Source organism: Paramisgurnus dabryanus, chromosome 13 (assembly GCF_030506205.2).
Source record: "Paramisgurnus dabryanus chromosome 13, PD_genome_1.1, whole genome shotgun sequence".
In the NCBI taxonomy this organism is placed as follows: Eukaryota; Metazoa; Chordata; class Actinopteri; order Cypriniformes; family Cobitidae; genus Paramisgurnus; species Paramisgurnus dabryanus.
Genome location: NC_133349.1, coordinates 5,108,207 through 5,128,070, shown reverse-complemented (window position 1 = coordinate 5,128,070; position 19,864 = coordinate 5,108,207). Strand labels below are relative to the sequence as shown.

The following is a 19,864-nucleotide window of genomic DNA, read 5'->3' as shown; positions in this document are numbered from 1 at the left end:
GTAAAACAAATGTGGTGAACTGGGAATGTTCTAATACCACAAAAATACTGAAGAAAACCATACAGCCCACAGCCCATTGGTTCTTCAATGAAACTTTTACAGTCATACATACAGTATAAACATAATGACTATATAATAATGACTGAGTATTTGGGGTTGATAACTTAACAATCTTAAGTTCATTGAACATATTCATTTACAAAACTTAAAAGTTCAAGTGCAACACACTTAAAATTACCAGTAAAATTTCTCATAAAGAATACCCATAAACCCTTGCACATGAAAATGTTTGTTGTTTTATGCTTGGTCAAAAAATAACTGATGGGACATATAAACAGTTGTTAATAAAATTTATTATAGTTTTACACTCTTTGTAGTATTATTGATGTTATAAACTCATTTTATACAGTATCTCTCCAGTCTAATGAAAATACATGTAAACAATGCAATTTGTTGTGGATTTCTGTGGAGAATTGAGCTCATTCGTTGATTGGCATAGAGTAATGAATTCCTTTCGTTACACCTTGTTACAACATTAAAGGGGACATACCATGAAAATCTTCCATGTTTAAGTGCTACAATCGGGTCCACAACGCTTCTATCAACCTAGCAAATGTGAAAAAGGTCAACCCAGTAACTTAGTTTTGGTAAACTATTCTCTGCAAGCATGTGAAAAATAGGTAATTAAAATATGGCTCCCCTTGTGATGTCAAGGTCAAGGTCAAGTTTATTTATAGAGCACATTTACAAGCAGTCACTATACTGCCCCAGTACAGACATTAGATACTAATAAAACACTTAAAAGCAAGATATTAGGTAGGCTACAGGTAGGCTGTGTGTAAATTTGGTACCAATATTGAGACTTTTTTTCAGGTAATTCATTTGTCATCTATTGGATCCAGTAAATGTAAATTTATAATCAATGTAATGACCAATGTGTGAATGGTGTCTCAACTATTGCTGCATAATGTGTCAGCATGCACGCATTGGCATATGCCTATAGTCATACTGTAGTTTTAGATAGTACTTTTATATTTATTTATTTGTTCATCACATAGATAGTGTTAATATTTGCAGGGGCGGGGCCAGGGGGGGGCAGGGGGGCACGGGCCACCCCCACAATTTGATTGGCCACCCCAAGTGCCCCCCCTCCCACTTCATCAGTCTCGTCAGTATTAATTATGTACTAGTGGTTTTGCTTTTCTTAAAATAAAACTTCATATTTACAGGGCTTTGATTTATTTATATTTAAAAAAATTTATTAGCTTAAAATATTAAAAGGCAACTCCGCATTGGGGAGGAACCACTCTATCATGACATGTTGTTATCGGAGTCAATTAGTAGGCGCACACTTAGAGTAACGAATGGTGGTGGCACCAAGAAAAACAAGGAAAAAAACAGAGGACGGAGAAAGGAGTTTTATGCAGATGGTGAAAAAGGACAACGTCATAAGTCAGCTGAGTTTTGATATGTTTCCTTAAATGTGGAAAGCTACGATTAGTAAGTCAGAGCTAAGTCCTCTCTGTTACTGTCGAGAATGCTCATTACTAAAGTTGAAGACAACCTAACGGTTCGTTAAAATTCTATATAAAGTCACGTTTGCCTTTGCGTTTGTAATAAATAGTGGTGTGACAGATCGCAGTTTATCCATACGGATCACAACCCACGTTTCGACCCGCATGCGATTCGATCGCGAGAGTTGCGCTATTGTGTCTCATAGTGTATGGAATAGATCAATGAAAAACAACGTAACGTTTTTATGTGGAGTGACTGTTTAAGCTGCGCCGTCTGTTTGTGCGCGGGTTTATTTAAGACGACAAGTGCTCTCAATAGTCGACACACGGAGAGAGCTTTGCGTTGATTCGGCGCATGCAAAAACATTAACATGTCATAAGACTATGAATAAACGTTTACAATTTCCTCAGCCTCTAAACTTTCATTGCTATAACTGTTTTCCTTTTGTTAACTACATTTTCTGTTGCATGAAGCTGGTTTCACTTTCAGGCAGGGGCGGCGTTTGCGTATGGCAGTTGCCATACCCTAGCATTCAGACAAAACACCAGAAATCAACAGGCTATAATGAAGCTCATTAAAAATAATGTTAAATATTTTCAGTAGAACATATCTGAACATTGGTACATCACTAATATGGATAATTTACGGGTGTGCTCGACTTCATGCTATAATACAGGAACCGACATGTGGATGACATCAACGTGCCGCGAGAGCGGTCTGAAAGCAAACTCTTCCGATGATTTCTCGCCTCACCCTCGCGGTATACTTTGATGTCATCAACCTGTCGTTCTTGCAGCGCAGTTTGAATTGTGCAGGAGGTTTCATGATGACCGCTGTTGTTATAATGTTTTTGTTTTAACATTCAAACAGACTCACGGTTCTCCCCCACACTCGCGCAATGCATATTGCATACATAATTCCAGAAGTAAAATGATTTGTTCTCTGTGGATAAATAAACATGTTCTCTTACACTGGGAATTGTATTAATTATTTGCGCGCGTTTTTGAATATGGCGACTTGTGGAATAAAAACTGCACAACAACAAAAGGCAAGACTTGTTTTTGCATTTAGCCCTGTTTTACTAAGAGTTTTATTTGATGTTTTAGTCTTAGTTGGTTAGCTGGCTGGGTTAACTATGTGTGCTCCATCACATCATTAAAAGTCTTTATTGTGTTTTTATAAGTGTTTATTGGCGGCTGTCATGACAAGATTTGTGAAGGGATGTTACAGTTTTTGATATTATCTTGTTTTAGTTTATCTGTTGCTGGAGTTGCACTTAGTTAAGAATGACAACATTTAAAAAGCATTTTAAACAACCATGATTTCTATTTTGTTTTTCATTTGTATTGCTTCCGTATTGTTGTCAGTAAGTGTACATCCGTGCAATCATAGTATGATTTTATACAGGTTGGTGGAGTATGTACACATATGGATATAATGTGGTTTCATAGATTCGTTATTTCAATGGCCTTTTGTACGAAGAATTTTTGCCATACCCTAGGTTTTCGTGAAACGCCGCCACTGCTTTCAGGTGCACAGGCTTTGCAAACTCTGGATAAAACACAAAGTTTAAACCAAGCATTGTCCAACATCTGATCCTGATCTAAACCAGTTTGGATTTATCTGGATTTGTCGACTCCAAACTTACTCTGAATTCTGAAAATTAAGAGTTTGTTGTTCAAATAGCTTCATGCAACAGACCACAGCCTCAGTAGCATATTTAAAGAAAACAACATAGGAAACATTATTTTTTTCTATACATTAACTCACTGGGGCTCTGTGCAATATGCCATGTAATACAACCAAATGTAATATCTTTATTAAGATGATATGCGGACAACATTCAACTTTAGGAAATAAATTAGTTTATGACTTGACAAAGTAACTGAGAAAAATGCATTATTATTTCTTTAGGGACAGACAGACAGTCAGATACAGGCAATAGGACCAATGAAAAGGTCTCAAAAAATTCAGAATTTCTTCATTTTGAAGAAAAAAAAGAGATAGAAGCAGAAAGGCATGAGGAGAGGGATGAGAGGAAGACGCAGCAGTAGTCCACTGACTTTTCTGCAAACCAAGGTATGAGTATCACATGCAGATACCAGAGGGAGGTTAAAACAAATACACATCAGGAGGTTTAAATGTACTGAATGTATCAGGATACAGTATACAGTATTATTACCTTCAATGTAGGGCAAGGGCAAGTTACACTAATTCACTGTTTATATGTATTTAAATGTGCCACCCCTCTCTAAGTCTGTGCCCCAGTCCGGCCTCCCCATGAAAAATTGTCTAGACCCGCCCCTGAATATTTGTCACAAGCAAATTGTCAATCGGCAGAAAATCACTCCAATCCATTCAAGACAAAAACTGGAGTAGATTTAATATTAACAATAATGCTCATTTTTTTGTGGGGATAGGTTTTCCTATGAAACACAAATGGTGTTTTAAAAAAGCCTTGAACCCGCCCCTTAATGTATCCTTAAAAATGTGCCTGCCAGGCTTATTTTTTGAAGTTACTCAACACAGATCAGTGCAAACGTTTGTTCTTTGGCATTTGATACAGATTCAGGGTGAGTTTTGTTTTTTAACTGTAATTCTGTCATTTGTAATATGTTAATATTGTTTTTCTATGTCTTATGTTTTTGCTCTTGTAGTGTTAGGGTCTTTGTCAAATCATGAGTAATTTACAGATTTCCCTTTAAAACGGCATTAATTTATTCGAAAAACTAAAGGTTTATTTTAAAGAAATGAATATGTTGGATTTACTGTATTTGTGTGTGTGTGTGTGTGTTTATTTGTTTAGTATAAAATAATTAAATTCAAGTTTATTTATTTAGGGTTTTTCACAATTTACGTTGTCACAAAAATCTAGAGCAGATAAATCAATCAGAAGAAGTGTCTAAGGCTGTCACAATTATGAAATTTGGCTGACAGTTAATTGTCTAATAAATTGTGATAATTATGACGATTAATTGCCTGTTTAAGGACTTTAACATTTCGTTGTCTGTTTTATTGCTTTGACATTTAATTCTCATACTTTTTTGTTTTTATGTTCATGAAATAATTTTCACACATTGTTGTGATTACTTAAATTATATATTTTGCAAGGTTTACCTGGCAGTAAATATTAATACACATAACACATATTTAAAAGTAATTATTTAATGAATATATTTAAAAAACTGAAAATTCTTCATGTAAACACAATAAAGTGTCTGAAAAAATAACTAAAAATAAAAATGCAATCAAAACAAACTGACTATACCAGAACAGGCCTTAAATAGTTGCCAATACTAACAACCAACATGTCTATAGTGGCTGCAAAAAATAAATTCCTTAAACCCTTAAGAATAACATCCTTCACTTCCCTAAACCGCCTAAATTGATATTTTTCCTGGCAGTTCATACTGCTTATCAAAGTTTTGCAGCATTTCTTTAAATAGATTTTTTCCACTGTGAATGGCTGTGCAATGTACCGCGTTAAACTGTCAGTAAAAGAGCGCCATCTGATACTGTCTCATTTATACAGGCACCGCAGCTCCCCAAAACAATTTGTTTTGGAATATTGTGATATTTCTACTTATCTGTGAGCTTTATTATAAAAAAAAATTGTGCCCATCTCTTTTTACTTCCGGTCATATGGGTATTGCATGTATGCAGGGTCCAGGAAAAGACGGCAGCAATTATCAAATAGCAATATGACCCAACTTCAAGTAATCCAATCAGTTCTTGAGGGACAAATTCAAGTCCAGTCTACCTTTTATAATTTCAGAAGCAGTTTTACTCCGATATACGTCACCACGGGGAAATACTGTAAGACTATCACTACTTCAGTTTCATGGTGACTTTAATTTATCATAAATTATGTGCAATTAAACATCCGAAAAATAAAGCTACCAACCAACAGCACTACACTGTATAATTGAATATTTGTTTTGTTTAATTCAAATTCTAAGTTTGAGATTGTTTTATGTAATGAATTTTCGTTCGCAGGGACGCACCCTACTGGGGGATGAAGGGGGCAAAGCAAGTTTAATGGACCACTGCTAGAACTAGAGATCTTAAAAGAGCCAGTACTTTAATATTAATGTGAAACAAAATACTTAATTTTTCCTGTTAAAGGCAGGGTCCATGATCTCTGAAAGCCAATGTTGACATTTGAAATCACCTCAACAAACTTGCCCTAACCCCATAAGAATCTGGACCTTCTTTTGATAGAACCGCCCCACATATACGCAACCCAAGCAACGAGTTTTAGTAGACACGTCCCTTACTGCTGATTGGCTACAAGTGTGTACAAATGTACCTTTGTTCCAATACGTATGGAGGGTAGTGTAGTTATGCATTTGCATTTCTGTCAAGAGATCCTTTTTAAAATTTACACATTGAACCTTTAAAGAGCACTGCAAAAATTGTTACTTTGTCTATTTGGTATAAAACAATGTGTTCCCATGGTTTATTAACATTATTTTCCACATACCGTACATTATTGTTGCTTCATAAATCCATTTCTTCCTCAAACGCTCTGATTTTGTACAACACTCATCGTTCTGAAAAGCATTGTGCCTTCTATTGGTCAGCTAACCAGTACGGTACGTTGTGATTGGCCTGAATACCTCTGACGTCAGCCAAAAATGTGATGCTCCTCAACATGTTTTGAAAAAAAAGCTCACAATGCAATACTAAGAGGAGTTAATATTGTCTTTATTACCTTATCAATACGAGCCGAAAATGCAGATGACCAAATTGACGATCAACTTTGCTAGCACGGCTTGAGCAGTACGTAACAGATTGGTAAAATAAGGATACTATAACATAAAACCATGTCTGCGTTTGTGATCGTAGAAATGACAAATAAGCAGCGCGATCATGGTGTAGAAGTAGTAGTGAATTCTTTAAATATGAAAACATAGACTAGTTACAGGCTGTGAGTCAGAAGTGGGAGGAGTTATGATAATGAGCGTCGTGTCCACATCAACCGGCCCAGGAAGTAAACTGTTGCCTACAATCCATGTGTTGTAGTCCAAGAAGAGAGATTAACACTGGAAACGATAACTTGCGTTATTGTTTACTTTGGGATTTGTACCTAGCAGTTCCCTTTCAGTCGGTCACTACGACGTCACGTCGTGACCGACGAATTGGGAACTCGCTTAGAGAGACCAATCTGCTTCGAATACTACTAAAACGCCAATGAACTTGGCATTGAGATATTTGCATAATGCTGGCGCCGCCCCGCCAGGTGCGTATATAAGCAGCAGGTGCAAATAAGGAAATTAGCTTTTTATCGCTTCGAAAGCCGGCAGTATCTGCTACTGAGAAGCTACTCTACTCTGGTGGGATTCGATTGCTGAAGTTGGTTGGACTAGCAGTACCACAGCGGACGCTTCGCTTAATTCCACGACTCTACATCTTTATTTTGTTTTGAGTTTAGTGTGTGCGTTGCCTTCCTGTGCGCTCATCAACTAAGCATCTGAGTGAATTTCCCTAAAAGAGTGATACGAGAGAGCTTTGTGCCTTGTTAAAGGCAGCCACTCTCTCGTATATCCGGACATCAGCGTCCTTTTCAGGATGGCTTTTCGTCCGTGCGATCTTGGGTGCGGCAAATACATGGGTCCGAAGGACGGTCACGAGCGTTGTCTTTCGTGTTTGGGCATCGAGCACGCAGAGGCAGCGTTCGCTGGGGGTAAGTGTTCTCACTGCGAGACCATGTCCCTTGTGGATTTGCGCAGACGGTTGTCTTTCCTCCGGGAAAAACGCAACCCTCGTCATGCGAGTGCTGAACGCCGCCACGGTGCGGCTGTGAAGCTCTCAAAAGACGACCTGCGCATCACTGTGCTGAGCCGAGCGGGGGATTCGTCCTCAGGCTCTCAGCCTCCTCATCCACAGCCGGTTGATGTGCCGATGGAGACTTCAGCGTCGTGTTCTACGATGTCTCTAGAATCCATCGTGCCGCCCTCCGGGTCCACCGACGCCGCAGCATCCGAGGGTGGGCCTCCTCCCCCTGACGTGGACCCCGACGCCCTTCCTCCCTCTGGTCGGGTTGGGACGCCGGAGTTCGATCCAGAGATGGTGGCCGTGCTCGCTCGAGCGGCGGAGACCGTAGGGTTAGAGTGGGTTCCCCCCCCTCAGCCCGAACCGTCCCGCCTGGATGATTGGTTCTTTGGAGCTGCCCGGGTTTCACAACCCTCTCCACCGGTGCCTTTCTTCCCCGAGGTGCACGAGGAGCTGACTAGAACCTGGAAGTCGCCGTTTTCCATGAGATTACGGCCGTTTCAGCCCTCCCCCCTCACCTCCCTCACCAGCGGAGCCGCTAAGGGTTATACGGGGATCCCTCCCGTGGAGCGTGCTGTCGCGATGCAGCTGTGTCCGGCACACGCTCCCTCTTGGAAGGACCGCCCAACCCTCCCCTCTCGTGCCTGCAGACAGTCCTCCGGTTTAACGGGCGCTGCCCACCAGGCATGTGGAGAGGCGGCCTCAGCCCTGCACGCAATGGCGTTGCTGCAGGTTCACCAAGCCAAGGCTTTGAGGGATCTGCACGAGGGAGGACACGACTCGCCTGTCCTTTCGGAGCTCCGGGCTGCCACTGACCTGGCTCTTCGCGCTACGAAGGTGACAGCGCAGGCGATTGGTCGTGCCATGTCCACGATGGTGGTCCAGGAACGCCACTTATGGCTATGTCTGGCTGACATGTCGGAAGCGGACAAGAACAAGTTCTTGGACGCTCCAGTGTCACAGGCTGGCCTCTTCGGTGAGTCGGTGGAGTCTTTTGCCCAGCAGTTCTCCGCCGCCCAGAAGCAGACAGAGGCGATCGCACAGATCATGCCCCGGCGCAAGCGACCTGCATCTCGCCCTCCAGCGCCGGCGGGCCCGTCTGCTCCTCGCCGAGGGCGCCCTGCGGCGGCTGCCTCCGCCCCCCCCACTAGAACATCTTCCAGGCCACGGAGGGGGAACAGCCGTCGACAGCCCGCCCCGCCCGCCCCACCCGCTTCCCGTGGTAAACGGAAGACGAAGCGGCCCTGAGACGGGCGACCTGGATTTGGATGGGATCACTCTACGGGAGACGGTGATGGCATCGCTCCCTCCACCGGTAGAGGGCCGGGTGGAGAATCTTTGGTTTCCTTTTGTTTCTGTTCCGCCGGCTTTTCAGCCGGCACCCACAAAACCACAAAAAGAGTGCATTCCTATTCCTTCTCCAGGTCTTCAGAGGATCGAGAGAGATGTGAGCGGGCATTCACATGCTCTTCCTCCCTCTCCTCTCTCGCCAGCGGGTGTTCTGACGAGTTCCAGCTCTCCGCTGAAGAGACGGGACCACCAGCACCCTCCTCGGAGTCTGTGCTCTCCGCTGAGGAGACCAGACGACCGTCACCCTCAGCGGGCTCAGGTCAGTGTCACACACACACATACTGTAGATACTTATGCTGTCTCAGCAGACGTACCGGCAGTACCACCTGTCCCGCTCAGCCGCCCCACCGCGGGTACCCCGACAGTGCCGTTAATTCCCCTCGTACGGTCCCTGGGGGCGTGGCTTCAGCTTCCCAGCCCGTCTCGTTGGGTTTTACGCACTGTTCGCCTCGGTTACGAAATTCAATTCATCCGGCACACACCCAAATTCTCGGGCATTCGTTTCACCACGGTGAAAGCGTCCGATGCACACGTACTGCGTGCAGAGGTCGAAGTCCTGTTGGCGAAGGACGCGATCGAGCCGGTCCCTCCAACCGAGATGAGATCGGGCTTCTACAGCCCGTATTTTATAGTACCCAAAAAAGGCGGCGGGTTGCGACCGATCTTGGATTTGCGCGTTCTGAACAAATCTCTGCAGAAGAGGTCCTTCAGGATGATAACACCGAAGCAAATATTCAATTCAATTCGCCCCCAAGATTGGTTTGCGGCAATAGACCTGAAAGACGCGTACTTTCATGTGTCCATAATCCCTCGTCACAGACCGTTTCTCCGGTTTGCGTTCGAGGGACGGGCATACCAGTACAAGGTTTTACCGTTCGGGCTATCCCTCTCTCCCCGTGTGTTCACGAAAGTAGTGGAGGCGGCGTTAAAACCCCTCAGAGAGAGTGGCGTTCGCATATTGGCTTACCTCGACGATTGGCTTATAATAGCGCATTCTCGACGGACGCTGTGCGAGCACAGAGATTTAACGCTTCGGCATCTCGCCCGTTTGGGTCTTCGGGTCAACTGGGAAAAGAGCAAACTCTGCCCCACGCAGAGGATCTCTTTTCTCGGGATGGAACTGGACTCGATCGATTTATCGGCGCGTTTGACAGAGGAGCGCGTCCAGTCAATTCTGACTTGCCTCGGTTCATTCCGAGGGAAGAATGCGGTCCCGCTGAAACAATTTCAGAAGCTCCTGGGGCATATGGCTGCAGCAGCGGCCGTGACACCGCTCGGACTGCTCCATATGTGACCGCTTCAGCGTTGGCTTCACGATCGAGTCCCGAGGAGAGCGTGGCGCGCCGGCATCCATCGTGTAACCATTACACCTGCGTGTCGCCTAACATTCCCCCCGTGGTCGGACCCCGCGTTTCTCAGGTCCGGTGTGTCCATGAGACAGATCGCTCAGCATGCTGTTGTACACACAGATGCGTCCGACACGGGCTGGGGTGCCACGTACGACGAGCTTACGGCTTCAGGGGTGTGGACAGCACCCCAGTTGCACTGGCATATCAATTGCCGAGAGTTGTGGGCAGTATATCTGGGACTCGTACGCTTCGCTACGGAGCTGCGAGGGAAGGATGTACTAGTACGCACCGACAACACTGCGACCGTTGCGTATATCAACCGTCAAGGCGGTTTGCGCTCCCGTCACCTGTCGCATCTCGCTCGTCATCTCCTCCTTTGGAGTCAGAAGCATCTGAGGTCCCTTCGTGCCATTCACATTCCGGGCTCGCTCAATACAGCAGCGGACGCGCTTTCTCGAGCTGCGCGCCCCGGCGAATGGCGACTCCACCCCCAGACGGTCCAGCTAATTTGGAAGAAGTTCGGTCGTGCGCAGATAGATCTGTTTGCGTCGCCGGACGATACCCACTGTCGCCTGTTTTATTCACTAACCGAGGGCAGCCTCGGCGTGGACGCATTGGCACACAGCTGGCCTCGGGGGATGCGCAAATACGCATTCCCCCCAGTGAGCTTAATCGCACAGACACTGTGCAAGGTCAGGCAGGACGAGGAGAACCTTTTACTGATCGCCCCATATTGGACGAGCAAGAATTGGTTTCCAGAGTTAATGCTCCTCGCGACAGCCCCTCCCTGGCGGATTCCCCTGAGGAAGGACCTTCTTTCTCAAGGAGGGGGCACATTATGGCACCCGCGCCCCGACCTGTGGGATCTCCATGTGTGGTCGTTGAGCGCGCGCAAGGTTTAAGTGATTTACCACAAGCGGTATCTAACACAATCAACGCGGCACGAGCTCCGTCTACGAGACGGGCTTACGCGTTTAAATGGAACCTTTTCGTCACCTGGTGCTCTTCGCAACGCGAGGACCCCAGAGAATGCCCTGTTAACACCGTGCTTTTATATCTTCAACATAGGTTAGACGGTAGGCTGTCACCCTCCACCATTAAAGTTGATATCGCTGCTATTTCTGCTCATCACTCACTTATTAACGGCAGAACAGTTGGCCAGCATGATTTGGTTGTTAGATTTCTAAGAGGCGCTCGTAGGCTAAACCCCTCGCGCCCTCCTTCTATTCCTCCCTGGGACCTGTCCATGGTGCTGAAAGCCCTTCAGGCCCCCCCGTTCGAGCCTTTGCAGTCTGTGAGTCTGAAGCTTTTATCAATGAAAGCTCTGACCCTGCTAGCTTTGGCCTCAATGAAGAGAGTAGGGGATGTACATGCATTCTCTGTTGACGACTCGTGCCTTCAGTTTGGTCCTGCTGCCTCAAGCGTAACATTGAGGCCCAGACCAGGCTACGTGCCCAAAGTTCCCACGACTCCTTTCAGAGACCAAGTGGTGAGCTTGCAAGCGCTGCCTCCGGAGGACGCAGACCCAACCGTGGCTTTGTTGTGCCCCGTACGCGCACTGCGACTCTACGTGGATCGCACGCAAAGCCTCAGGACCTCAGACCAGCTCTTTGTTTGTTATGGTGGCCAGCAGAAAGGGAAAGCTGTCACTAAGCAGAGGATGTCTCATTGGATAGTTGATACTATCGCCCTGGCTTATAATCTTCAGGGTATTCCTTGCCCCTTTAATTTGAGAGCGCACTCCACACGGAGCGTTGCCTCATCTTGGGCTCTAGCTCGTGGTTCCTCGCTAACAGACATCTGTAGAGCTGCTGGTTGGGCGACACCTAATACGTTCATTAGATTTTACAGTGTTCGTATTGAGCCTGTATCCTCTCGTGTTCTTTCCTCACCAGGGGGAGCACGGAGAACAGTCTCACAGGTCGGCTTGCAGCCTCCATCTGATGCTTCATAACTGTGTCAGTATGGAAGGCCTTCAGAACAAAAATGCGTAATGGTTTGAATTGTTCTTCCTCCGCTGCCTTGGCAGCCTTTGTTGCGGAGCATTGGCTGTCAGCCTTCACTAGCTGCATCCTCGCGAACCTACGTGTTGGCTCGGGCTCCACATTGTGTCCCACCGGGTTCCTTTGTGAGTATTTTCCGTGGGGTTAATCCTACTAGCCCACGTTTCCCTTAGCAGAGCACTGCTTTGCTTACACAGCCACGGCTGTCATTTTACCTCAACTACGGTTGACTTTCGCCCACCATTAACCCTTAAGACGGGTGGTGGCTTCCGCAGCGTTCCTATCCCGCTCAGGTAGGGCGCTTCCCAGTCGCTGGCACTTCTGTGGGGTTAAAGGAACATCTAGTGCCCGGCCTTCTGCCTTAAAACCTAATTCTCCTTATCCTTAAGTGGAACCGGAGGGCTTTACGCAGACACTGGAAGAGGTCAGCCCCTAGTGGCGTTTTGGTAGGGATTCCCAATTCGTCGGTCACGACGTGACGTCGTAGTGACCGACTGAAAGGGAACGTCTCGGTTACGGATGTAACCCTCGTTCCCTGAAGGAGGGAACGGAGACGTCACGTCCCGTCGCCACAGGTGCTGCCACCTGCTGTTACGGCCGGTCACACTCTCCGGCTTTCTCAGCGAAAAAGAAGCTAATTTCCTTATTTGCACCTGCTGCTTATATACGCACCTGGCGGGGCGGCGCCAGCATTATGCAAATATCTCAATGCCAAGTTCATTGGCGTTTTAGTAGTATTCGAAGCAGATTGGTCTCTCTAAGCGAGTTCCCAATTCGTCGGTCACGACGTGACGTCTCCGTTCCCTCCTTCAGGGAACGAGGGTTACATCCGTAACCGAGACGTTTTTCTACTAAAAAAACTCCTTTAATTGGGTGTGCTGCAGGGCCATCATTTGGCATTACCACACACAAAAGCCTTCTTTAAATACGAGTGTGTTCAACTATTTGTATGCGTGGCATACAAATAATAGTATGCCACAGTTGTGTTACAAAATGCAATTTTTTGTGTTACAAAATACCAGATCATGGTCTTAGTGTTAAAGCTGCATTAAAAGTATAATGTTGAAATAAAAATTATTGTGTTTTGAGTCCTGTTTCTAATGATATAATCTTATTTTACGCAGACATTTTTGGCAATCTATCTCTTAAAAGATGACTGAATTTCTAAAGATACTTTCAAACAAGAATGTTATTGAGGCTTTGCTGGTTGGTCTTGAGAAGGTTATTGGAATGGTGGCTGGAGATAATTTCCCTGTTTCCTCCATTGCTTCTTTGGTGAGGCTGGCAGTGGACAAGGTGGACAGCGAAGAGTACACGAACGAGCAAATCCAAAAGATACAAGATCGCCTCAGTGTCATTACTAATAAAATGAGTCAGATAAAACTGGAGATTGAGAAAAATATTATGAATATCCAATACTTTAAAGAGGAGCAGAACCTGAGGAACCAGTTTTCAAAGTTTATGGAGATATTCAATGTCAACCCTCCACACAGAGAAGCCTCAAAAAACTTGTTCATGGATGATTTTAAAAGGTCAGGTGAGGATATAAATCTCCACAAGCTCTATAATGCAGTAACAGGAGATAATTTGTCTAGAACGTCTGTGCTAGAGATCATTCTGGATTGTGAGCAGAAGAGCCTCAGGCAAGTGGAGAATTTTTGCACTAAGCTGAAGCATCTGTTCTGCATCGGTTTGATAGCTTTTCTGGGATACTTAAGTCTGAAAGGCAAAGATGAAGAGAAGTTGCTTCAAGAGCAAGAAGAGTGGTGCAAAAAAATGGAAGTGGTCCAGTCTAAAATAAATGAGGCTATCAAACAGTGCATCAACAGCTTTCCCACACAGGCTAAGACGGATACTGAAGGCATTGTGTTAGAATGCAGTGACAAAAACAACCAGGAACTGGCTGACACATTAATTGGCCACTTAAAAACGAAATACAACTGGGTGAGCTGGATGGTCCGTGTCTTTAACTCTCCTACAGGCCTGTTCACCCCCAAAAAAGATTACCAGGGTTTGATGGGAAACAGTTGGTTTCAGGTGTTGGCATCGGGCGATAAAAATGTTGTGATCTCGTACAGCACCTCACCAAAAAGCTTCGATAAAACCTTTATATCTACGCTTGTAGTGGTCTTGGAACACAACAGATGTATATGGAAAATGCCCTCAATGACATTGATGAGCAAAAAGCTTTTTTTGACAAATCCCTTTGGTGTTGTTCATACAGTCAAGAGCTCATGTAAAAATCTGGGCTATTCCTGCAACTTCTCTGATGAGCTGCACTACTATGAAGACTTCAAGGATTTCTATGTCTTTTTTCATTCTGCTTAATGCTGGCAAGAAAATAATACCAAGTCAACCATAGTTACACTGATTGATGCACATTGCAATGTTATGGATGGATGCTATACCAAATAAAAATAAATGTTTGAAATCTTCTTTTAAAATATATACTGTATTTCATAGATATGTTGTATTTCTGGGATTTATTTGCACATTATTCTTATATTTACTATTCTTTACTCATTTTATGAAATCAGATTATGTATTGGTTTTAATTATGTATTAATTTACCATTTCATTTTTTCATTCATTATTATTCTTTCATTATTATTTTTCAATACAATCTCTTGCTGCAATATATTGTCTTTACAAGTACACATAAGGAAATGTCCCAGGAGAATGTTGTGAACATTTATACTGTCTATGCTTGGAATAATAGCACCTACTGAATCTTTTACTAGTCAAACAAGTCAAATTTAGAATTGAAATGCATCTAAGATCATTTAATAAACTCTGCTCATTTTATTTGTGGCAGACAATTTTTGTGGCAGACAATTTTTGAAGAAAGTAACTTTATATTACTTCATTTATGTTTGTGATGGCAATGCCTGCTTCATAGTTAAACTCATCAAAGCTAAAACATTTTTATTGGATGTCTGTGTAGATATTTTTCATGCAAGTTGTCAATAAAAATTAAATCAATTAAACTGTTATGACACACATTGTGCAAGATTATTGTGGCCAATTACTATCACGGTAACAAATGTGCACACACACACGCACGCACGCGCGCACACACACAAATTATGTTTAAGTCAGTATTGAATGAAAAGCTTTCAAAATACACTTTTGACATAATCCTTATCTCATAATGTTACACATTACCCCAGTGAATATTTTTATGTTATGTCTCATTCCAGGCTATGTTATAATGAACCCGGAGTAGGGGTGAATTGTAACATTTCACTTCTCTTGTTTGAAACTAAACCATTCATTTTCTGCAGTTTGTGCAGTAAAGATAACATATATGTCATTTAATAGCAGACACACTGTAAAAATGCCTTGTTACACTTTTTTTTTAACTTAAGCTAATTCAACATTATTTTATAATTTATAGCAACCCCTCACTAGTAAAGAAAGTTGAAATTAATTGTATATTCAAGTTGATTAAATTAAAAAATTTCAGTGCAACAAGGATTTTATTTTACAGTGCACTTGTAACTAGTCTGAAACACATTTGAATGCACTGGCTTAAAAGAAAATACAGAAACAGACAGAATCGTCAACAATGTTGCAACTATTTCCGGTATAACACAACATGTAAATTATAAAAAAGTGCAGATACAAATATCAAATTATAACAACGTACAGTATGCTGGAATTTTCTAGACTGGCTGCATCAGCTGGATGTACTGTACACTCGGCTGTAACTAGACTGGAGATAAAATAAGTCTTATGTAAAATGTAAAAACATAAAGCGCACATAAAAATAAAACGTTGTGAAAATGACGTGATTGATATACAGGCTACAGAGCAGCACTGTTGCTAATGGTCTCTAAAAACGTTTGGTTATTTGTTTTACCCAAACATATTGGGTTGTTTTGTTGGGTTATTCCTAGCCTGTATTGGGATATTTCTATAACAACTCAGCCAGTTGGGTTAAAATCGGTCTCACGTCACGAGGCATTTTAAATTTTAACGGTCGACTGGTGCCACTGCTGACAGAAGAGAGGTACGTTAATATTAAAATATATATCACTGTGTAATGTTTTCTTTTGCTATATGTGTCTATAAGATGTAACACATAGTAATATATTTACATTTTCTACAAATATGAGTACAAAACGCTGTTGTTTTGCTTGTTACATCTGTTCCCTTGATTACCAATGTCAAAACGCGTTTTTAAGCTAAAACTTGCTTAATTTTCTACCGACTTTCAAACTGTTTGGTAGCCACGTTAATAACGTTTGTAAGAAACCAAACCGTTTGATAATTGGTAGAAAATTGAGCAAGTTATGGTCATTTAACTCTTTCACCGCCAACGTTTTTTTTTTTAAAAGTTGCCAGCCAGCGCCAGCATTTTTCATGATTTTCACCATAGTTTAATGCCTTCCAGAAAGGTTCTTCTTTAAATATATAAACATACAATATACCAAATGAAAGAACAGACCCTCTGCTTTCAAAAAAAAAAAAAAAAAAAACGTTTCGTCTTCCCTTCAGTGGTTCTTTTGTAATCAGATTTTGAATATCGGTAGGTTTCTGCAAAAACACCACATTCTGAGCAAAAAGCATAATAATTCCATTTTTGTGACTTTTTATAGAGATCCCATTCAGAGCGATCTTTAAAACAGACACGGACATGCAGCCGCTTGCCATAGGGCAATAATTCCGGGTTTAAAAAGTTGCGAAAGGGCGCCACCTGGTGGATAATAGCGGTATTGCGGAAAGACTGAATATCTCATCATTGGCAGGGAAGCGTATTCTCTTGATTGACGAGATATCTCGTCAGAAACCTACCCATATTCAAAAGCTGATTACAAAAGAACCACTAAAGGTAGGATGAAACGTTTTTTTTTTTTGTTTGAAAGCAGATGATCTGTTCTTTCATTTGGTATATTGTATGTTTATTTATTTAAAGAAGAACATTTTCTGGAAGGCATTAAACTTTGGTGAAAATCATGATAAACGCTGGCGCTGGCTGGCAACTTTTTTTAAAAATGCTGGCGGTGAAAGAGTTAAAAGTACCTGCACCATTAAAACTCAATGCTACGAGTGAGCGAGCTGCCTGTGGTAAGATGGCCACCAGGTGAGGAAGTTAGAGACTCCGTCGTAACACATCTCTTTATACATATCTATGGGTTTGGATAACAGCCCTCTACTTCCCGATTGAATGACGTCAATATAAGAGTTTTTTTGACTAACCTCTGCCCACCATAATACGTCAGTTGCCAGCTAAGCTCAAACTGCACTGCTAAGCTAAGCTGCCACAACAGCTGAATCACAACACACTAAAAAAACTATAATGAGAATTCGCTCTGTAATTCCGAAGGAGCGACTTCATAGAACAAGCAAGACATCAGCCCGTTTTTTGGACAGTGAAAACAGCGATTTACAGATAAGTTTGTTTACACTTGATACATGAACACATGTTATATTGCGCACTGCAGTCAAAGCTTCAAAAACACAGAAAGAACGGGACCAATAATACCAAAGAGCACCCACCACACGGCCCCTAATTTCTGCTCTTGAGCGCCATCTACTGTCAAAGAGTGAATTAGAGTTTTTATTCAGTTTGTGAGATGTTTTTGCTTTGAGATTAATTAATTATTCTTTCCTTTAAATGTAAAAACATTCTTGAAGATGTTGCATTAGAAACCCTGAAAAATGGTTCGCCCTTCCTACCAAGAGGCAAAGCAGGCATTTATTGATTTGCAACCTGTAAGTATCATTTATGACACGTTTTTATTCTGTTTATGTGTGCATATTTACATTGTGAAAATTCTGTCTTAAGGTCGGAAAACAAACGTAATTCAGTATTTGGAGGAGGAGGTGCTACGAAGACCTCATGTCCTGCTAGGAGATGATTTCGACTGCTCACAAGCCTTTGTTATCATGGGGAGGCATGGCCCTGGAGCAAGACATGCAGTTGACACGTGCTTTAACATTTTTTTACATTTTAGACAGAGTATCCTAAGCCTTCCACTACTGTTTGGCACACAATATATTTTGTGCCAGGTGATGTTCCCTCAACACACTGTCACCTGCTTAAAAGGATAGTTCACCAAAAAAAGAAAATTTTGTCATAATTTTATCACTCTCATGTTGTTGCATAAATTTCTTTGTTCCAATGAATATTTTGAGGAATGTTTGAAACCAAACTATTTAGAAGCCATATTGCCTGCCATAGTAGGAAAAAATGATACTATGGAAGTGATTGAGGCTCATGGTCCACTAGAACCCCTCCTGTCAGGTAAACAAAACATAGGTATTTCATGTGTCATAGGTCATAGTCCCAAGTAAGTGCTCTTAAACCGCTTGTGTTTTTTAAAATTATATTTTATGCATATGCAAAGTAACTTGTTTACAGAAATGTTGGTTGTTTGGTCCAAGTAAAGGGAGTAAGGTGAGTTACCAATGTCCTGTCGAAGTTCATCTCTAAAGTATGGTGCCAGAACTGACTTAATGATAGCTGTACATTTTGTTCTGTGCATCTGAAATGCTCTGATCTCATTCTTCAGTATGTCCAATAAGTCCTCCACCGCATTAATGGATGTGTGGGAAGCAATATATGTTGCTATTCGAAGTTCGCGTCGCTTCTGGTTGTCACAAATAGATGTAACGTTACTTAGGTTAGCTTTACTCATGGTAAAGGCCTTAACTGTAGGCAGGCACAGCATCTGGTGACTCATCAACTGACGAGCTGTTAAAAATTTGATACAGCCTGGTCTCACTGTTAATACGTAGTAACTTTAAAAACAAAAAACTTTTTTTTTTTTTGTACGTATAAATAGATGCTACAACGTACAATGTAGATGTATTTACAATATTTAAACGTAGCATTATTACATTTTTACAGCTAAAAAACGTAACACTTGGACATATCTTTCATTCCAAAAGGTTGCTGTATAATTTCCGTTTAACCATTTTAGTGATATGTACCACCTAAACCCTACCCCAAACCTTACCCTAAACCCAAATCCCTACCCTAAACCCAAACCCTTTTTATACCAAATGTTTAAATACATAATGTATTCTTTTTATATTATGCAACGTAACAGACAGATATGTTTAGGAACATTTTAGTAACAAAAGTAAAAATATAGCATTCAAAAAATATTTTAAGCCAATACAGTTCTACGCAAAACAGTTTTTAAAATCATTTAACGTTACTGTTACAAAAAGCATAACAGACAGACAAGTGTAATCACAACAACTTATTTATTGTGAATATTAAAATCAATACCAAAAGTCGTTAAAATGACAATGTGCTGCAGCCAAGGTCCTCTGTGGAGTATATGAAGTAAAGAGAATTAAAGTTATTAATCCAAGAGAACGTTGATCTGGCTTCCCTCTGTCACGGGGCATTTTTTAAATTCCAAACGTACGGAAACGGAAATTACGCAAATATGTCACGTGGCATGCAAAGAGCCAACTAGCTTTTGATATCACTGCCATAAAGCAATGTGTCGTAAAGCTTCTTGAGGCACGATATTTGAATTCAAATTTATATAACCAACGCGCGATCTGACTTTACTGTTGCTGATTAGAACTTGGATCAAGATCGCTGGATAAAGGGCTGAATTTGGATCTGTTCCTCGAGCAAATTAATAAAAGTAACATATTTTGTGAATTCATGTTGTATTTTAGTGTAATAATTGCTTAGTAGTAATAATAACGCATTGCATAGAAGACAGCATAGGAGAAAAAGCGTTTTTGTGTGTCTCATGAAAGGTCTCATGAAAAAGTAATTTTGCAGAGTTTACTCAATGCACGTAATTGAAAACAAGTGGAAAACTTTAAGTTTTGATTTCCATTGTAGGAGGCAATAAATTGTGTATTCCAAAGAAATTATGGCGGCATTTTTGGGTCTTA

At 42.1% G+C, this 19,864-nt stretch overlaps 1 protein-coding gene across 2 annotated transcripts; it reads left to right on the top strand.

Annotated features, from left to right (window-relative positions):
- Positions 1-4,027: 4,027 nt before the first annotated feature.
- On the top strand, positions 4,028-14,979 carry LOC135717718 (uncharacterized). Of its 2 annotated transcripts, none has more exons than XM_065239901.1 (2): positions 4,028-4,088; positions 13,117-14,979. In XM_065239901.1, exon 2 carries the CDS (start codon positions 13,145-13,147, stop codon positions 14,318-14,320), a length of 1,176 nt encoding a protein of 391 aa, XP_065095973.1. In that variant the 5' UTR covers positions 4,028-4,088; positions 13,117-13,144; the 3' UTR covers positions 14,321-14,979. The 2 variants fall into 2 exon arrangements, with proteins under 2 accessions (XP_065095973.1, XP_065095974.1); XM_065239902.1 differs by lacking the exon at positions 4,028-4,088 and adding an exon at positions 5,290-5,359.
- Positions 14,980-19,864: the final 4,885 nt, after the last annotated feature.

What these genes read in the sequence shown, in the direction of transcription:
- LOC135717718 (XM_065239901.1), top strand. Translation starts at nt 13,145, where the DNA reads ATGACTGAATTTCTAAAGATACTTTCAAACAAGAATGTTATTGAGGCT.